Source organism: Microtus pennsylvanicus, chromosome 14, assembly GCF_037038515.1.
Source record: "Microtus pennsylvanicus isolate mMicPen1 chromosome 14, mMicPen1.hap1, whole genome shotgun sequence".
NCBI classification, from domain to species: Eukaryota; Metazoa; Chordata; class Mammalia; order Rodentia; family Cricetidae; genus Microtus; species Microtus pennsylvanicus.
In genome coordinates, this window is record NC_134592.1 from 34,632,539 (window position 1) to 34,651,892 (window position 19,354).

At 46.9% G+C, this 19,354-nt stretch overlaps 1 protein-coding gene across 2 annotated transcripts in view; it reads right to left on the reverse strand.

Annotated features, from left to right (window-relative positions):
- The window catches only part of Smoc1 (SPARC related modular calcium binding 1), a 159,402-nt gene extending 140,680 nt beyond the window's left edge, over window positions 1-18,722 (reverse strand). Inside the window, exon 1 of one of the 2 annotated variants that reach the window (XM_075947688.1) lies at window positions 18,379-18,722. In XM_075947688.1, coding sequence (XP_075803803.1) covers window positions 18,379-18,474 — 96 coding nt within the window. In that variant the 5' untranslated portion in view covers window positions 18,475-18,722. The remainder of the gene's footprint in view (window positions 1-18,378) is intronic. The other variant, XM_075947687.1, reaches the window with a different exon arrangement.
- Window positions 18,723-19,354: the final 632 nt, after the last annotated feature.

Here is a 19,354-nt window from a genome sequence, read left to right on the forward strand (position 1 = left end):
AGGCTTTTGGAGAGGAGAAACTATGAGCATGTGCACTGCCCTGGGTTCCACGCTGGGGCCAAGGAAAAAACGGGAGGGAAAAGGGAGGCAGGGGAGAGCTTTGAGAGATGGCTCAACTGGTGAAAATGCTTCTGGGGCAAGCATGAGGTCTCGAGTTTGAATCCCATTAAAAGTCAGGTGTAGTGGTGCCAGCCCGTCATCCAGTACTGAGGGGACAGAGACTGAAGGGTCTCCAGAGATGGCTGTCCAGCCAGGCTGGTCATTCAGGAGGTCTGTTTCGGTGAGAGACTCTTCTCGGAAACACAAGGTGGGGAAGTAAGTGAAGAAGACTCCAGGACGTTGACACTGAGCTCCACACACACATGCACACACAGACAAAACAAATCACATAAAATATTCAAGTAGAAACACATAGACCAGAGAAAGAGTAGAGAAAAACAAATACCAAAAATAAAAAAAGAACATGGAACAAGAATAAACAGGAAATAGTAACAAACAAAAGATATTATCTGCTTAGAATAATCATCTTCAGTGGCAATGGTACGCACTCAAGTAAAAGTTTCTAGAAAGTAAAGAAAGTGGGTCTAGCTGGCACAGCCACATTTCTTTTTGGAACTCTTGCTACAAGACGTCATAAACTTCCAGAAGCAGTGTAGTCTGCAAACATCCCAGATAGCAGCCTGAAGGCCCTGCTGCTGCAGCAGCATCCTAACCCCCAGGAGAGGACAGACTTGCTGGGGAGCAAGGAGGAGGGAAAGTGGGCAGCAGGCCCTGCTCCTCCATCCAGCTCCCCCGAGTTTTCTTGGACCAGAACTGGGAGTGCATTGGGTGGTCACCAGCCATATCTCCAAACCTAGAAGTTACCAGGAGGGCACATCAATTGACAGGACTTTGGAAAGGCAGCCTGCCTCCCAGACCTAGAAAATAACAAGGTAGCCACCACTCCACCAGTTGCCTTCAGACTCTGAATTCGGGGAAACAACCTGTGAAGCCAGGGAACATGAAAAATGAAATATGACATTGGTAAGGACGGGGTGTTTACTTGCCAAAGGAAAAGACAGCCACGCTCCCTGTGGAGGAAGACCACACTGAGGGGCATCCTTTTTCCACCGATTTCCATCTAAGAAGATATCCTAAACTGTCTAAGGCAAAGAAAGGGGAAGAATTTTATTTATCTCACATGCCCATGCACACACACACATACCCACACGGGTTTGTTTTAAGCAGAAGATAATAGAGCCACAGATTATATATTTCTGAGAGACAGGAAACAAAAGAAAACAAATTCTAGAGTTTTTATGAGAATCATTCATGTTTTTGTTTCATCCATCATTTTTATGAATAATTAATACTTCCTGAGTGTCCAGCCATGACTTCTCATTTGAGTTCACAATTGTTGTGAGAAGCTGTTTGTTGGTTCCCGGCTGCTTGGCCCCCAAAATAATCACGTACAGACTATATTATTTAAATCATTGTTTGGCCCATTAGCTCTAGTTTCTTATTGGCTAACTCTTACATATTAATTTTACCCATTTCTATTAATCTGTGTATCACCACGAAGCTGTGGCTTACTAAGAAAAGTCCTGATATCTATCTCTGGCAGAGCTACATGGCTTCTCCCTGACTCTGCCTTCTTCCTCCCAGCATTCAGTTTAGTTTTCCCCACCTAGCTCTGTTCCCCCATAGCTCTGCCATAGGCCCAAAGCAGTTCCTTTATTAACCAATGATACTCACAGCATACAGAGGGGAATCCCACATCACCTCCCCTTTTCTGTTTAACCCATCTCTATTAATCTGTGCATCACCATGAGGTCATGGCCTACCAGCAAAGTGTTTGTCTTGGGCAGAGACTCCATGGCTTCTCTGACCCTGTCTCCTTTCTCCCAGCATTCAGTTTAGCTTTCCCCACCTACCTCTATTTCCTGTGCAGGCCTCAGACAGTTTCTTTATTAACCAATGGTATTCACAGCATACAGAGGGAATCTCACATCACACAATGACCCAATGAAGTTAGTAATATCTTCCACGTACAGACAAGGAAGGTGGGGCAGCTTTCAGTTCTATTAGTTCACCCAAAAGCACACCACCGAAAAACAGCACAGCTGTGACCGAATTCATCTCGGGTCACTTTGGCCTCAATGCACTCTGCCCCAGTGTCTTCTGAGGGACTGGGAAGTGGGTAGCCAAGCCAAGAACAGAGGCTTGGGCCACCGTGACACCCAGCATGAGACCAAAGGGACATTTCCTTTTCCCTGTCAAGACAGCTTTAAGGAAAGAAGATCCACCTGTCATCAGCCACAGAAGAAGGGACGCACGGGATGGGGCTGTAAGTCTGCCTCTGCCTCAGTGGGAGAAAGTTTAACATTACGCTACCAAGAAGGTGCCCGTGGTCTTCAGAGGCAGGGAGAAGACGAGAAGGGTGAAAGCAATGAATCTCGCTGTTCAGTCCCTGATGTTAAGGTTTTCTGAAGTCATTGCCAGAAGAGTCCCCCAGCACAGTCCCTGGGGCCTGTCACAGCCACCTCTGGGCTGTGAACAACCTCTATGAGCATGATACCTAGATCCACGTTTCTTTGTTCAAATTGCGTTGCTGGCCCCTTGACCCAGCTGCCCCGGACTGAACCTACTCCTCCCCCACAATGTTTGCAGAAACCAGCAGCTGTGCCCTCTGACAGAGGCAAGAATACTGAAAGTGTGTGCCTGTGGAGCCAGGCGGCAGAGAAGGTGAAGAGTCCCTGTGGCCTGAGGCTTGGGCCACCTGTCCCCTCCCCACTGCTGGGAACGGCTGGACTAGCCAAGGGCAACCCAGAAACACAATATCCTCTAAAAATTCAAGCTATTTCCTCCTCTTGGCTGGAACTCATCCGCTTTCTAAGTGTTCCAGGGCATCTTTGAATGAAAAAGTTGTGGACAGAGCGATGGGGTGTGGGGGTGGGGGTAACAGTCCTGTGATCTGCCCCTAGCTAGCTGTGAGTGTCAAGAGGGTCCTCAGCCTCGTGCCAAAAGGGAAAGTATCTAGGAGACTCCTCCAATTGTGGGCTTACATGATCACGATTTCCTTGTTCCAGAACTTCGGGAATAGTCTTCACAGGACCCATCTATTGTACTCTGAAAGCTTTCAAAGTCTTTGTACATTTTTTTCCCCTGTTACCTCTTGAAATGTCTACCCTGGGACTAACCTTGGAGGTCATTTGACCTGCATTCAATTGGTGAAGGGACTGGTCACACTTGAATACAACCCTTTTGCTGGCTCTGACCGCCAATGTCCAACGCCGTTCCCCCCACCCTCTCCACTCACAGGTCTTTACATTTTATGGAGACCCCAATGTGCCCTGTGTTTGTGGCCTCGGTATCCCTTTCACTCCCTCACCATGACCAGCAGCCATGGGAAATGCTAGATTCGGGATAAAGTGGGCTCCAGGGAGGCAGGGAGGAGGGAGAGAAAGTATTCAATATCACTCTGGAACCGCTGAAGTAAACAAGTCTTAAAGCCCTGTGCTGGGCAGCTAGGGCTGCCAGAACAAAAGGCCATAGCCTGGGCGACTAACAACAGAAAACCATTTCCCCTCAGCGCTGGATGCTGGAAATCCAAGATCAAGGTTCTGGCAGGGTTGGCTTCCGGACACTTCTCTCCTTTGCTTACAGACAGCCGCCCATTGACTGCCCCATTGCAGGGTTTCTGTGGCCCTGGTGTCTCTCCGCGTGTCACCTCCTTCTCTTCCTCCTCCTCCTCCTGTATCCCAGAATGGCCTAGAACTTGATACAGCCAAGGTGACCTTGAAGTTCAGATCCTCCATCTGAGTACTGGGATCATAGGCACCTGCCTTCACTCCTAAGGATCCAGCTACAGTTGGACAAGCACTCCACCAACTGAGTGACATGCCCAGACACGAACCATTTGTATAAGGACTCCAGTCAGATTAAAGGAGGGTCTGGCTAAACAATCCAGCTTACCTTACATACCTTTGTAAGGGCCCTATTTTATTATAATTAACTTGGCTAAGTTTCTCTGTCATTTTTAAATTTTATTATACTAAGATTTATTTTCACTGCTACATAAAGATATTAACATTGCAAGAATGTTCTTCTATTAGTGTAGTAATATGTCAGGTTTCTTTATATAGCATAATATTAAACTATGAATTTAAAATTAAAAATTAAGCTAACAGGCCCTATTTCTAAATATATTCACGTTCTGATACTGGGGGATTAGGCTTCAGGGGACTTGCAGGAGTCACAGTTCAGCCCACCACACCTTTACTGTCTAAGACAGCTCCAAAAGATATTGTCTGTTTCTTGGAACATGAATTCCCACAAACCAACCCAAGGTCTCACAAGTGGGTCTAGTCATACCTTGGAGTCCTCCATGTTCACTAAAGAGAACCCAGCAGGGCACTTCCTCATGCTCTCTCAGCTTCACCCAGAACTCAGGAAGCGTCCTTGCCAGGGCCAGCCTTGGGGCAGAGCTCCCCTCCTGCAGTTCTGCAGTCAAGTCCAGCCTGCCCATCTAGGCCACGAAGAAGGGAACCATGGCACCCAGCCTCACCCCTCCTCCCGCCCCTCCACAATAATGCCAGAGCGACAGCAGAAACACACAAAACAGGAGACCCTTTTCTGTAGAGTCGTTCCAATAACTCTAAAGGTCGCTAACAGCAGGTCTCACCACGACAGTAGATGGCACAGGTATGTCTGTCGCGGGCATTACACGTCTCCTGGTGGAAGTGCACACCCATTCCCCCAAACACATATCCGTTTGTATCTAATTAAGCCTACAGATTTTACAAGGAGCATAAAGGACAGAGGGGCCATATTTAAAACCCAATGGGAAGCTGGATGTGGCGGCTCACACTTGTAGTCCCAGTCCTGTTGGATGATGAGGCAGGAGGATCACAGACAATAGAGAGCAGCCTGCCATGCACACAGGACCAAAGCTACATGGCAAGACTCTGACTCCAAAAAAATTCAAAAGTAATAATGAGACAAACAGATACAAAACAGAGTTAAATGGAAGCAGGAAATCTAAGGTGAAACGATTCTCTATTCAACCAAACAAGTTACGGAGGAAGGAAGGAGTCAGGGAAGAACCCAGAGATCAAACAAAATTTAAAAGACGGAGCCTCGGAGCCCAACATGTGGCACTAATTCAGATCCTGAATGAAGCAAACAGAAAAAAAAAAAAGTTTTGAGATAATGTTCAAGATCTGAACTCTGATTATTTAGATTATACTAAAGAACTGTTAATACTCTTTGGCTGTGATCTGCCTCTGTATTAGATTTTTGTTGGTCCATCCCAGTCTTTTAAAGGTAATGCAAGCATCCCTTCCTGTGGTCTCACACCCCAACCAGCTCATCGTAAACAGACAATACGGTAACAGGAATGTGAGTTCATCCGACTAGTCCACTGAGAGTCAGAGTTAGAAACAGAGCACTTTGGAGTGGGGTTCCCTGGGCCATCCAGTCAGTGACAACATTTGCTGATGTCAAATTCACTTCAGAATAATCAGAACTGGGGACTAGGAAGATGACGGACAAAAGGAGACTGGCCCGGAGCTGTTCGTCACCGAAGCTGGGTGGCATTCCATGGGAAGTCATCACACTACCCTCTGGATGTGCACTTAGACATTTCCTTGACAGTTTGAAAAATAAGTTTCTCATTAAGAAATGGGACCTCCTGAAATTGAAAAGCTTCTGTGAAACAAAGAGCATGCTCAACAAGACAAAACAACAGACTTAAAGAATGGGAAAAGATCTTCACCAACCCCACATCAGACAGAGGTCTAATCTCCAAAATATACAAAGAACTCAAGAAATTGGTCATCAAAAGTACAAGTAATCCAATAAAAAAAATGGAGTACTGATCTAAACAGAGAACTCTCAACAGAGGATTCTAAAATGGCTGAAAGCCACTTAAGGAAATGTTCAACATCCTTAATCATCAGAGAAATGCAAATCAAAACAACTCTGAGATTCCATCTTACACCTGAAAGAATGGCCAAGATCAAAAACACTGATGACAACTTATGCTGGAGAGGTTGTGGGGAAAAGGGAACACTTCTGCATTGCTGGTGAGAATTCAAGCTGGTACAGGCTCTTTGGATATCAGTGTGGCGAGTTCTCAGAAAATTAGGAAACAACCTTCTTCAAGACCCAACAATACCACTTTTGGGTATATATCCAAAGGATGCTCAACTATGCCACAAGAACATGTGCTCAACTATGTTCATAGCAGCTTTGTTTGTCATAGCCAGAACCTGGAAACAACCTAAGTGCCCCTCTACCGAAGAATGGATAAGGAAAATGTGGTACATTTACACAATGGAGTACTACACAGCAGAAAAAAATAATGACATCTTGAAATTTGCAGGCAAATGAATGGAGCTAGAAAACATCATTTTGAGTGAGGTAACCCAGAAATGGAAAGATAATTATCACATGTACTCACTCATAGGGGGTTTTTTAACATAAAGCAAAGAAATCCAGCCTACAAATCATAATCCCAGAGAACCTAGACAATAATGAGGACCCTAAGAGAGACATACATAGATCTAATCTACATGGGAAATAGAAAAAGACAAGATCTCCTGAGTAGATTGGGAGCATGAGAATCTTGGGGGAGGGTAGAGGGAGAGGGGAGAGGCAGGGGGGGAGCAGAGAAAAATGTAGAGCTCAATAAAAATCAATATAAAATATATACATACATACATATATATGACACTCTCTTACTGCTTACCACTGTGTTGATCTCATCTTGCTGTAGGAGCACTGGGATTCCAAGTTCACCAGCTCTACCTAGGCTGCCTTTTACTCAGGTCCTCATCTGTAGTTGCCAAGTGAGCATCTCTCTGCTCCACAATGAGGTTCAAGAACAAAAGAAAGGGTTGCTTCTTTGAGGGACCTGCTGCTAACAGGTGGGGAGCATGCCTCTTCTCTCTTCAGAAGGAATGTACATCCAAACTCAAACCCTTTCCCCACATCTGCTGGCCTCCTCCCTCTTCCCCTGCCTGAGGCTCTGAGACCACACCTCCTCCCCAGAGCTCTGGGCAGGTGCCTTAGCCTTGCAGTATGGTGTCCCTCCCTGCTCACTCCAGCCTCTTTAGCTCTCTCTGGGTGATTAAGAAGAAGTCTTCTTTTTTTCCTTCAAACTTAAGGCAACTAGTTTAGGAATTTCAAAGTTAACAAGTGAAAATCCAAGATGTCCAGCTAAATTTGAGTTTCAGAAAAACAACAACAGATAACAGTTTAATGTAAGTGTCCTGTTGCTGTGAAGAGACACCATGCTCAAGGCAACTCTTAGGAAAGAGGGCATCTAATTGGGGACTTGCTTACAGTTTCAGAGGCTTAGTCCATTACCATCATGGCAGGGGGCGTGGCAGCACACAGGCAGGCATGGTATTAACCATTCTGATCCTCCAGGAGGGGGTCATGGTGGGAGGGTGGGGTGGGGTGGGGCATGGGATAGAGTGAGAGGGCGTGGCCTTGCATGGGCTTTTTAAACCTCAAAGCTCACATACAGTGACACAATTCCTTCTACAAGACCATAACTACTATTCTTTTAATCCTTTCAAATAGTGACAGTAAAGAAAGACCCAAATAAAAATTATTCACCATTTGTCTGAATGCAAGTCTGATTCTTATAAGTATAGGAATTATTATTATTATGCAATATTGGTGATCAGAGAAATTAGAATGAATAAGTTTTTAAAGACAGACTGCATCAACAACCATCAGTATGTTATTCATGGTCCATTTATTAATGTTTATATTTAAGTAGTATTTTTCTGTGTACTAAACTCCTTATTGCAACCCTGTGGAATGTGCCTGGCTTGTGTTTCAAAATTTCCCAGAAGCATTTGAAAAGAAGGTATGTCATGTCAGTTGTAAGCATTTTGGGAAGGTTGGTTTTTGGGAAACTTTATGTAAAAAGTATGAATTGGTAAGCTGGTTGTCCTGGTAATAGCATTAGAACTTTGGTAAAGAATAGACTCGGGCTTTGTCTTTGGGTTCTTTCCATTTATCAGAGAAACCTTTTTTGTTTCATATGTGTGTGTGTGTGTGTGTGTGTGTGTGTGTGTGTGTGTGTGTGTATCTGAAGAGAGAAGAGGCATGCTCCCCACCTGTTAGCAGCAGGTCCCTCAAAGAAGCAACCCTTTCTTTTGTTCTTGAACCTCGTTGTGGAGCAGAGAGATGCTCACTTGGCAACTACAGATGAGGACCTGAGTAAAAGGCAGCCTAGGTAGAGCTGGTGAACCTGGAATGCCAGTGCTCCTACAGCAAGATGAGATTAACACAGTGGTAAGCAGTAAGAGACTGTCTCGAGTGGGGGAGGAAAAGCCACCACCCAAGACTGTCGTGTTTCCCCATGCACACTGTGGCACATGCATGCACACATTCTCCCAAAAACACACACATACAGCACAGGCAAAAATATATATATATATATATTTCTAAGCTTTTTATTCAGTATCAATAGAGTTTCTATTGTGGTCTACCTAAATGCATTGCAATCTTTTTTGAACTTTCTTATGTGTTATTGAACATATACAAAGGGACTTTAAAGCCCATGTACTTATAACCCAGTTACAAACAAACAAAAAAATACAAATTCCTTAAAAGTCTCCTATGTCCCTCCACTGTATTCTTCTCTGTCCTCACCCTCTACCCTAGGGATCCAGGAATATGATCTTTGTGTTATAATTTTCTTATTTTTCTCATACATTTTCGCATCTATTTGTACCCTTAAACAATGTGTGGCTTTTGCATATCCTTAACTTTAATAACCTTCATATAAATAGTAGCCTGGCCTATGTAGTCTTCCTCAATGCTCCTTTGTTCATGCTCCTTTTTAATAATGAAATTAATCAATTTAATCATTAAATCATCATGTTTGGTGCTATGTAATAGTCCATTATTTGGTTATATTCTTTTGTTGATAGTCATTTAGGTAGTTTCCCATGTTTTCCTATCGCCAAATGCTATTATGAACATCCTTGAACACATCTCTTCATAGAGTCTAAGAGCATTTCTCTAGGGCATATAACAGGGTAGAGTTACAAGGTCAAGAAGTGTGTGCAACTTCAACCGTAATTCTACAAAGTGACCGTACTAATTTATATTCCCACCAGTAGCAATAAATAATTTTTATAGTCATGTCCTGCTGAGGTTAATTGAAAACGCCCCTTTAAATTAGAGGGGTTCAAAGCCTGCTCAAAATGAGCAGGAGGCCTGGTGCTAATAGCTCCTAGCCTTAAAAAGCAGACCTGCCATGGGCACAGCCAACAATGATGTAGACTAAATTTGCAGGTTATCCATGAATCAGCCTGGACTGAGATTTGCCACAAGGCATATGAGGGACGAGGAAGCAGCTGCTGCACCTGCCATGAGCTCAGGGGTTTGGGGTGGGGGGAACAGCAGGAAGGTGGCCAGCAGCTGTGGTGGGAAGAGAGACTACAGGTTTGAACACTCCTGAAGGTAGACAGCCTCCTGAGAAAACAAAGGCAACCCTGGGCAGAGGGTCCAGAGAAGAGGCACTAGCATCCCATGCCCAGGCCTGCTTTAACTTGTATTAATTTCCTGTAGGATTGGAAGATGTTCCCTATACATGAACCTGGTTTAATGGTTGCTAAGATGCATCGCACGCACGTGCTGAACTTCCCCGTGATAGCCCCACTTCCGGCAAAGCACAACCCTCTGACTCTTACGTGAACTGACTTTCTTCTTTCTGCACAAAGACAGTCATATATTCTGGTTGGCATTTTACTTTCTTTTTTAATTGTCCAGTATATCTTTATAAAGAAAGAAACCATCCGCATTTATTGAAAATTCCATTATTCAATAAACATTCACTAAGCACCTGCTCTTGGGCAAGGCAGAGTCCATAAAAAAAATTAAGCAACTTTACCATAAGAGACTGCAGACACAGAACACAATAACAACCTCATTTGTCGCATGCTTTCCCTGGCCTGGCAGTCGTACTGGACCCCTAATGAACAAGCCCCACCCAAGATGCCTATGTTCTATCGCTCATACGACTATGTCATGTGCCAGAGAATCACAGTTGCTCATTGGGTAACCCAAAAATTAGTCTGTACCATCCAGGAAGAGCTGGTGTTATCACGAGGTCCTTCCTTAAACAACAAGAGACAGCAGATGAGGGAGACAGCCCAGGGGAGAAAAACTTGACCTTCGCTGCTGACTTTGAAGGTGGAAGGAACCATGAACTAAGGACTGTGAGCAGTTCCCAGAAGCTGAAAAGGGCAAGAAAATAAATTTTTGAACCAAGCATAGTGGTTGCACGCCTGCAGCTCCAGCACTTGGGGTAAAGAAGTGTAGCTCAGGACTTCGAGGCTGGCCTCAGATACATAGGGCACTCATGAAAAGCTTGAGTTACAAGAGACCCAGCTTCAAAAACCAACTTCTATGTCTCCCCCCCCCCATCCAGGACTCATGGACTATTGAGGAGAAGGGGGAGCCGGGGGATGGGGTAGAGTGTGGCAGATCACTTTCATCTGGGCATGACGCAGCCATTGCCTTCTCGAGCTCTCAGCAGTTGTGATTACCCACACAACACCAAGGCCCAGCAACATTCTGGCATGGAATGGGGAAAGGACCGTAAGGTACCAAACACACCCCACAGATATAAATACCATGCCCCTGATGGCAGCTGGAGGAGCCTGAGACTGTTTCTTCAGGGTGTAACCACTGGTAAGGTATCCAGGGTTCTGTAAATAATCGCCACCCATGCACCTATATAAGCGACTCCTCTAAGCCAATAACTGAATTAAAATCAGTGGGTGCAGGGAGAGAAGGGGAGGGGCGGGGGTGACTGTGGAAAGTGGGGAAGAGGAATAGGGTCCACAGGAGTGGAGGGGGTGCAAGAGGAGGTTGTGGTGGTGTAAATATGATCGCAACGCATTATATACATGTATGCACATGTCACAATGAAGTTCGTGGCCGGGCGGTGGTGGCGCGCGCCTTTAATCCCAGCACTCGGGAGGCAGAGGCAGGCAGATCTCTGTGAGTTCGAGACCAGCCTGGTCTACAGCGCTAGTTCCAGGACAAGCTTCAAAGCCACAGAGAAACCCTGTCTCGAAAAATCCAAAAAAACAAAAAACAAAAAACAAAAAAAAAATGAAGTTCGTTATGTGTAATTATTATATGTTAATCGACAATCATTCAGTCCCTTGGGTCTATTAAGCACATTTCCGGTGGTTAATGGCTGTTGTAGGTGTGGCTAACATCAGACCCCCATTCTATCGGACAGCACCTCGATCATTGCTTGTGAGCTGGCTGATGGCTCTGTCCTTTCACAACACTCAGTACCTCATTTGCATATTTCCCGCTTTTACTTCCCTCCCCCGTGCCAGGGATTCGAGAACAGATACATAATAAGTAATGAATAAATAAACTACTAGCCGCAGCAATTAGTTTAAACCCTAAGCTCTGACCTGGAGAGGTGCTTGTCTAGACTAAAAGTGACCATTCTCCCAGGGCTGAGTAGGTTATTCAATTCCTACCAGTTTGCCTTGCAAGCCAGGGCCTGAATTTGATGCTCAGAATCTACGTTTAAAAAAAAAAAAAAAAAACCTAGTATGATGATGGCTTGTAACCCCAGCATTGGGAAGGCAGAGGCAGGAGGATTCCTGGGCCTCCCGGGCTAGCCAGCCAAATCCACTTGGCAAGTTCCAGACTAGTGAGTGACCCTTAAAAACAAAGATGAACCCAAGGTTGTCCTCCGGCTTCCACTTTCACTTGCACGTGTGTGTGTACACACATGCAAGATAGCCCCTGGGTTTCCCACTGCCAGAACCTTCGAGAATATCAACCTTGTGGAATCTTATCTTCTACCTATAAGCTGATTTTATCAGAGGGGCAAGCTTGCTAGCAGCTATGAGCTATCTGTCACGTTTCAAGTCACCTGACAAATTGCCTGGCTAACTGGGGGAAAGCTCTGCTAAGATCAGAGCTGCCTTCTCTGCTGAGTGCAGGGTGCCCCACACTGGGCCCCCAAAAGGGAGGAGTAAACCAACCAAAGCAATACTGGAAAGTCCACAGAGCTCCAGACCTAACAAGCTAAGGCAGTGGCCACAGGGAAGATTATTTTGTGATCTAGCAATTGAGTGTGGAATGATGTCAGAGCGAAGGAAAAGCCAATTCTCCTCTAGAATGACCTGTGAGGCTCGGGTCTTCATGGAAACGACTGGAAGAGTCCGTAGAGACCCAATTCTCTCATCCCCCTGGTGACTCACAGCTGTGCAGAGCACGGCCTGTGCACAATGCTAACCCTGTTTGGCAGGCTTCACAGCAGCTCCGATCGATTTCTCATCAGCAACTCAACCCTTGTCCTCTTGCAAACAGCTCAGTGACAAACACAGAAGGAGGGGGCCTTCCCCATTGCCAGGCCTCACCACTGGCAGCCATGCCAGAACTTGGCCGCCTGAACAATAAATCTCTATGTGGTCTGGAGAGAAAGGCCACCCTGTACCTGATGTATGCAGGGCTATACACCCAACTCAGCCCCTGCAGAGTGGAGAGAAGGGAGGAGGTGGGACCTAAGGCCCCAGTCAAATGAGAAACAGGCCTCGGCCTCCGCTGCACTCAGAGAGGCAGCTCAAGAGCCACACCAGCTGGTAGGTGGCTCTACTCGGCTGAGCTAAGGGTACAGACAGACACTCGTTGTTAGCATCCGTCCTCGCCGGCACACCGAAAGAGGCAGCGTGACGTCTTCTGTAAATTTATAAATTACTAAAGAAAATTACACTTTTAAAAAATAAATAATACAAAAACATTATCCTGGGCTGGGCCAACTGATGTCCATATTTGTGCTGGAACCTGGGCCTGCTCTGCTCATGTCCCCGTGGAATATGCTAGATAGGGACACATCTGGGAGAGGAAGGAGAAACAGAAGTGAGGAAAGAGCCCCCGACCCTGAGAACTAGCATTTGACCTCGGGTGCAAAGAACTGAATTAATCAGAGCCCTTAGTTCATGACACCCTTTGATTCATGCAGAGCTTGTGTTTACTTTTTACTTAATCGGCTATTAGAACTTTAATAGCGGACAAAGAGCTGGGAGCCCACCCTCTCTCACTAAAGTACCAAAGCCAATTATGTAGTACCCCCCAACCTAACCCCTTCACCCCATGACTCCCAAGTCAGTATATATAAAAACCTTGATTTTCTATTTTTTTTTTTTGTAGCTACAGGTATTTCTTTAAAGGTTTTTTTAATTTCGGTTATTTATAAATTTACAAAAGATGTCACACTGCCTCTTTTGGTATGTTTCTTTTATTTAATATTGCATTGCTAAGAGAAATCAACTTTGATCTCTTGTGCATATGTACAATGTGTGTGTGGTTGTTGTGTGTGTGTATATGTGTCCATGTGTGTGCGTACGTGTGCGTGCAGATGTACATGTTGAGGTCAGAGAACAACCTCAGTTGTCAGTTCTCATAGTCCACCTTGTCTTCTGAGGGACAGGGTCACTTGGTCGCCTTGCCACTATAGATGCCTCACTAGCTATCCCAAAAGTTTCTAGGTATTCTCCTGTGCCTACCTCCCATCTCTTGATAGGAGTACCAGAATTACAGACACACACTACCAAATCTGACTAATTAATATGGATTCTGGGAATCTGGACTCAAGTCCCATATTTCCATAGCAAAGCACGTTACTTCCTGAACTATCTCCTGACAAGAGCTTACCTGTTGCTATTGCTCCTATGCTTGGCCTGAGCAGAATTTTTCACGGCGTGAATTCACCACAGTTTGCTCATCTGTCTCCCTACTAATGGGGAGCTGGACTCCTTCCAAGCTCGTGGGGATAACAGCACAGCGGCACACAGTCGCTGCCTTCTCAGCCCAAGTTTCTCTAAGGCACGCATGCCTAGGAATAGAACTGCTAGGCCACACCACGTGTGACCCCGCGACTTCAGGGGACAAGTTGGTAGCAAAGCGTCTATGGTGCCGAGCACGTCTTAAATATACATTTCCTCCCCTAACCCTTTCCATTTGATTTCTTTAAGTATCAGATATCAGCTCTACCAAAATGTTTAAATCAAGTTCTTGCACAGCATCTCGGGTGAATTTTCCTACACGGAAGAGAGGATTGGACAACAGGAAGAAAACCTAAGTGGAGCCGAGACCTAGCTAGACACTGAGGTAGGATAGTCCAATGGGAAGAAACAGCCCAGTAGCTGTTCTACTTTTGGCAAATGTGATGTGGGATTCCTCTCTGTATGCTGTGAATATGCTTTATTACCGTTAGTGGTGACACATAGATTAATAAAAATGGGTTAATTTAAGATGTAAGAGCTAGCTAGGAATATGCCTAAGCCATTGGCCAAACAATGTTGTAATTAATACAGTTTCTGTGTAATTATTCAGGTCTGGGTGGCCAGGAAACGAGAGCGCAGTCTCCATTTACACAGATGGGAGAGAGAAATAAATGTTTACAGTAGAGTTAAAGCTCATTTCCCATCTAAGATGCTCACTCAGCCTCTTCTGCCTCATTCTTACAATCACTGCTTGTGCAAAGAACAAAAACCTGAAAACGGAAAGCCCAGTGTGTAAGTCAGTGATTTCAAATGACAGTGGGGAGGAGGCTCAGTCTGGACATCACCATACAGTCTAACGCATCTCTATACCCACAAGCTGAGTGTTTTCCAGTCTGACCAGCTCACAGATGAATCAGGTCCCTATTCTTCCTCAAGGAACTCGCAACTCTCTAAGACAGGATCAGGCATGAAGTGCCCGAGGGGGCACAGTGCTGGCAAGGAGAAGATGCTCACTGTCGAAGGACTCAAAAGTTAAGGATTGCAGAAGCCTTCGCAGAGACCCTGATGGAGGAGGCAGGGAGCAAAGAATATACTTAAAATAATTATAAACTCAGTTTCTGGACTCACACCCCTTGATTTTTGCATAGTCTCCTATTTCTCACATTTTTAGGTGGGGTGTTATTTTGAGACAAGGTTTCTCTGTGTAGCCCTGGCTGTCCTGGAACTTACTCTGCAGATCACAGAGATCCACCTGCCTCTGCCTCCTGAGTGCTGGGATTAAAGATGTGCACCACTACTGCCCAGGCTTTCTCACACTTCTTAAAAGCTCCTAGCTCTGGTCACACTCAGACACCAGAGGAGCTCGGGGCTCCTCACTACAGACCCAGGATCATGTCATTTTCTTTAGTTTTCACTCCACAAACACTGACGGAGCAGACTGCTACCGGGTGGCCAGCCCTGGACTGAGCTCTGGGGATACACAGATGAAGAAGATGGGGTTCAGTCTCAGCCCCATTCCCATTCCCTATCTTCAAGGGTAGACAGACGATTAAACAAAGACTGCTCACTTGGCCTGTCTATCACTCAGACTTTATCAGCCCGAGACAGCCTCTCCCTTTTTCCCCTTTCTCCCCTGAAACATTTCTCAGGAAATGTTTCAGGGGTGAAAGAAGTGACTGCCTTCCCCATAGCTGGAAGAATCCTGCACAGCTTCCCAGGTAGCCAAGTGGCTCTTCAGACCTCCAAGACCCAAGCATCAGGTGCTTCCCACCGAGCAACCTCCAATCTGATACTTGATAGCTGGTGGTTTCCAGAGTCAAACAAATGTCAGGAATTTTATGAAGGAAGGCAGGAAGCAGAAAGGGGGGCAAGGACCGGGGTCTAGGCCTCAAGGGAGCTCAATTAGTGAATCAGATAGTTAAAGCGAAAGGGCAGGTTCTCAGTTTCCTAGAAAGCCAGCTGGAAAAGATGGCAATCCTTAAGCCTCTGTCACTCAAAAGATTAAGAGAGGAGACCTCAGGGTGCCCAGAGGGAATTCTTCAACAAGCCAGATGTCTCTGCTCTTCCTATGATTCCACTGCCCTCAACCAGAGTCACATTTCTGGAGCCACCAAGAAGCCACAGTATCTTCTGAGCCAGGGTTGAAATGCAAACATAACCCTTTATCAATACAGATAGAAAAGATTCCTCTGCAACCCCGTCTGGTGTATTGGGGTTTAGAATTTTCTCACGGAACTATTTTTCCGTTTACCTGGAAAATATAATACAGTTCATGCATACAATGTGATCCACGAAAACCTCCCAGAGCCATGCATACATCACGTGGAATTCAAACAAGGCAATAAGCCCCCGTGTTTCACCTCCCTGACTCTACAGTGGGTCTAAAAAGACTGCCCCTCTTGTTCTTAAGAGAGTGTATAAAATACCAAGTCCAAATGTTCATAAATGGTGGCTCTTACTGTTGCCCATAAATGCAACCAGACAACCAGAAGCTTAAGAGAGCTGCTTCCAGTCTGAAAAGATGACTCGGTAGTTACAAGCACTGGCTGCCCTTCCAGAAGAGCCAAGTTCAGTTCTCTGAACCCCTGTAGAGTCTCTCACAACTCCAGTTCCAGGGGAGCTGATGCCTCTGGCCTCTGAGGGCACCTACGCTCACAGGCTCATATTCACCTACAGATAGACACATATACATGTAACTAAAAATAATAAATAAGTCTTTTTTAAAAAGAGCCACGTCTCCTTAGTATGTTCTAAATGTGTGTGTGTTTGACACTGAGTGAGCTAGGGTGTAAGCAAACCTACTTACAGGTCCTGCTTATGTTCCATCACGTTGGTCAAATTAACAAACTAAAGAAGTGGTCGGGAAGCTTAGTCAGAATCTGTTTGCCCCGAAGTCCTAGCTTGCTCCTAAAAGGTGCTTTCTCCGGTTCCAGGAGTTAGGGAAGGAAAGCCATATGGCTTGAGACGTTAGACATGCCCGGCAGCAAACAAGCCCCCCACCATTTGTCGGAGGGCCTCTCTCCTTTCGACCCTCGTGTGGGCGGGCATCCAGATTGCGCTAGGGGTGCTCTGGTCTGCGTCTCTGTCTTGACTGTTCCTAATTATTGGAGGGAACGCCGTGGCTCTCTCTTGCCTGACCTCAGAATTTAAGAGCTCCGAGTCCTCATATCAAACCATCAGCTTCATTTAAAAGGCATCCTCATCTGCATCCATAAAAGTCGCTCCTGCAGCCCTGGCTTGCCCCAGCTTTGGGAATGCTGTCGAGGATTTATGACACACCCTGGATCTAATCTGCCGCATTTTAACTGCTGCTGTTGCACATCTGGTCATAAAAGCAAGGGCCGGCCCAACACGGGGACAAACACTTTTCTTTCCTAAGTGGCTGCAAATCTGATCTCCCAGTGATAGGTGGGCTCAGATGTAATCAGCCCAGCATCTGGGCAGTCATTAAGTTAAGTCAGGTTTTGCAAAGCTTTTCCTCCATGCACGACAGCTATAAAGATGATTCCCGCATAGCAAAAGCCAGGAATAAAGAAGCTGCTATGGGAACAGGTGGTAATGGGGCTAGCCATCCAGGAAATGGGGCCAGAGGATCTCCAGGAAAGAAAGCACAGTTTGGTTGAGAAGCCAACCTTGTTTGCTCAGAGGTCCCAGCTACTTTCCCAGGGAGGTTCCCCCAGGGTGCGGGCAAACTGCTACCCGGAGGTCCAGGCTCTGATCTGACTACCTCTGATGTTTGCCCAGAGCTTGCCTTCCTTATGTTTTACCAGAGGAACCACTAGGTGGTTTAACAAATACATTTTTAAGGCAGTGAAATTTTTTATTAGACCAATAGGAGGGGGCAGGGAGGGCAATAATCTAGACCAGAAATGAACACAATGCTGCCGGTTCCCGTTTTACAATGCCCTGGACAATCCGTCCTGTGCACAGAATTGGCACATTTCGTGTGGTTCAGAAACTCCAATCAGACCAAGGTTCAACCGATCCAACCCAGGGGAGGAGATCCTGGAATACTGCGCAGCTCTCCCAACTTCACAGCTCCCCACCCCTGCCACTCCTCCAGGACCAGGACGGCACGAGGGGGCATTAAAATTATCTGCTGTGGGTTTTACGAGTAGCGATTGCTTTTTAAAACAACAACAACACAGGGTCGTTGTGTGGCTCACGGGTAACCTAAAACTCTCTAGGCAGAGTAGCCCCCCCCCACACACACACACAGACACACACACACCCTCCGCCTGCCAAGAACGCCAGCGCGGGGACCAGTGCAGCGACACCATAGGGAAGCTCTGCTCCAGCCAAGGCCGAGCTCCCACCGACCTAGGAGGCGCCTGGTGTTGGGGCGGGATCTTGAAGGAAAAGACTCGGGAGAAGTTCGGGAAAGAAAACCCACCGGTGACAGGTCGTGGGAGTCGGTACTGCAAGAAACAGCGGGGGGCGGGGAGGGGCAATGAAATTTTACTTCAGCAACTTTTCCAAGAGGCCCGCAAGGGACTAGACAGTAGAGTCGGGGACAAGGTCTGTCACCTCCCTTCCCCCTCCTGTCGATGAGCGGCCAAAAGACCTCTCTCCCCGCGCAGGTGGGCGCATTGCCGGCAGACGCACTTACCCTGGGGCCGGTGGTGCGGTGGCCGCTGGCCGGGGACAGCTGCACCAACACGAGCAGCAAGTGGGGCGTGAGCAGGCGGACGCGCACGGACAGCATGGTGCCAGCTGAGCCAGGCAGCCGCTAGCGGGCAGGGGGTGCGGGCAGGCTTCAAAGCGCTTGGGGCGAGGGGGGACCCTGGCGGCGGCGGGGTACGGCAAGAGAGCCTGCAGCAGGGGCTGGCGGAGCCTGCGGCCGGGGGTCACGGTCATGAACGGCGGAGTTGGAGAGCTGGAGCGCGAGCGTGTGCTCTGCGCGTGGCGCCTGCTGCGCTCGGCCTGGCCGGGGCGACAGCAGGTTGGATGCCTGAGCCCGGGCCATGGGAATTCCCGTTTTAAACCCCGGGAGGGGAGGGGCGGGGCCCGGCGGGGCTGACTGACGGGTCGCGAGGCCTGTAGCAGTCGACCCTACGGCAGGTGGAAGCCAATGGGAGAGAGACAAGGGGGGCGGTTCGTGGTCAGCCCCCCACCTAGGAGGCACACTGGTTTCCCGGTCGGCTTGAACTCCAGCAGAGGCTGGGATGCAGAGTAACTTTCTCCTGGCAAGTCCACTCTGGGAACCTCCGAGCCCTCCAGCAACCTCAGCCCCTCCAGATTGGTCACCTGGTTAATAAGAAAACCTTGAGCACTTATCGGTTTTCAGCTTGTAGGCTGGAGTTGTCTCAACAGCTCCGTGAAGAAGGCAGGGAAAAATAGCTCCGTTTTCCAAATGACACAAAGACCTTGAGAAATGTTTCCCGGCGGGTACAACTTGGAAAGCCACCAGTTGCCGCCCACAGGATGAGCTGTGACCTTTGTTAGAAAGAATGGGGTGTTCACTTTTTTTCAAAAAAAAAAAAAATCTCCTTGTGGGTGACATACGAGTTCCACAGAGGCTGCCTGAGAGAAGTCTCACGGAGGCAAAAATGAAGCATCCGAGGCTGTGGAGGCTTCCTGAGGTT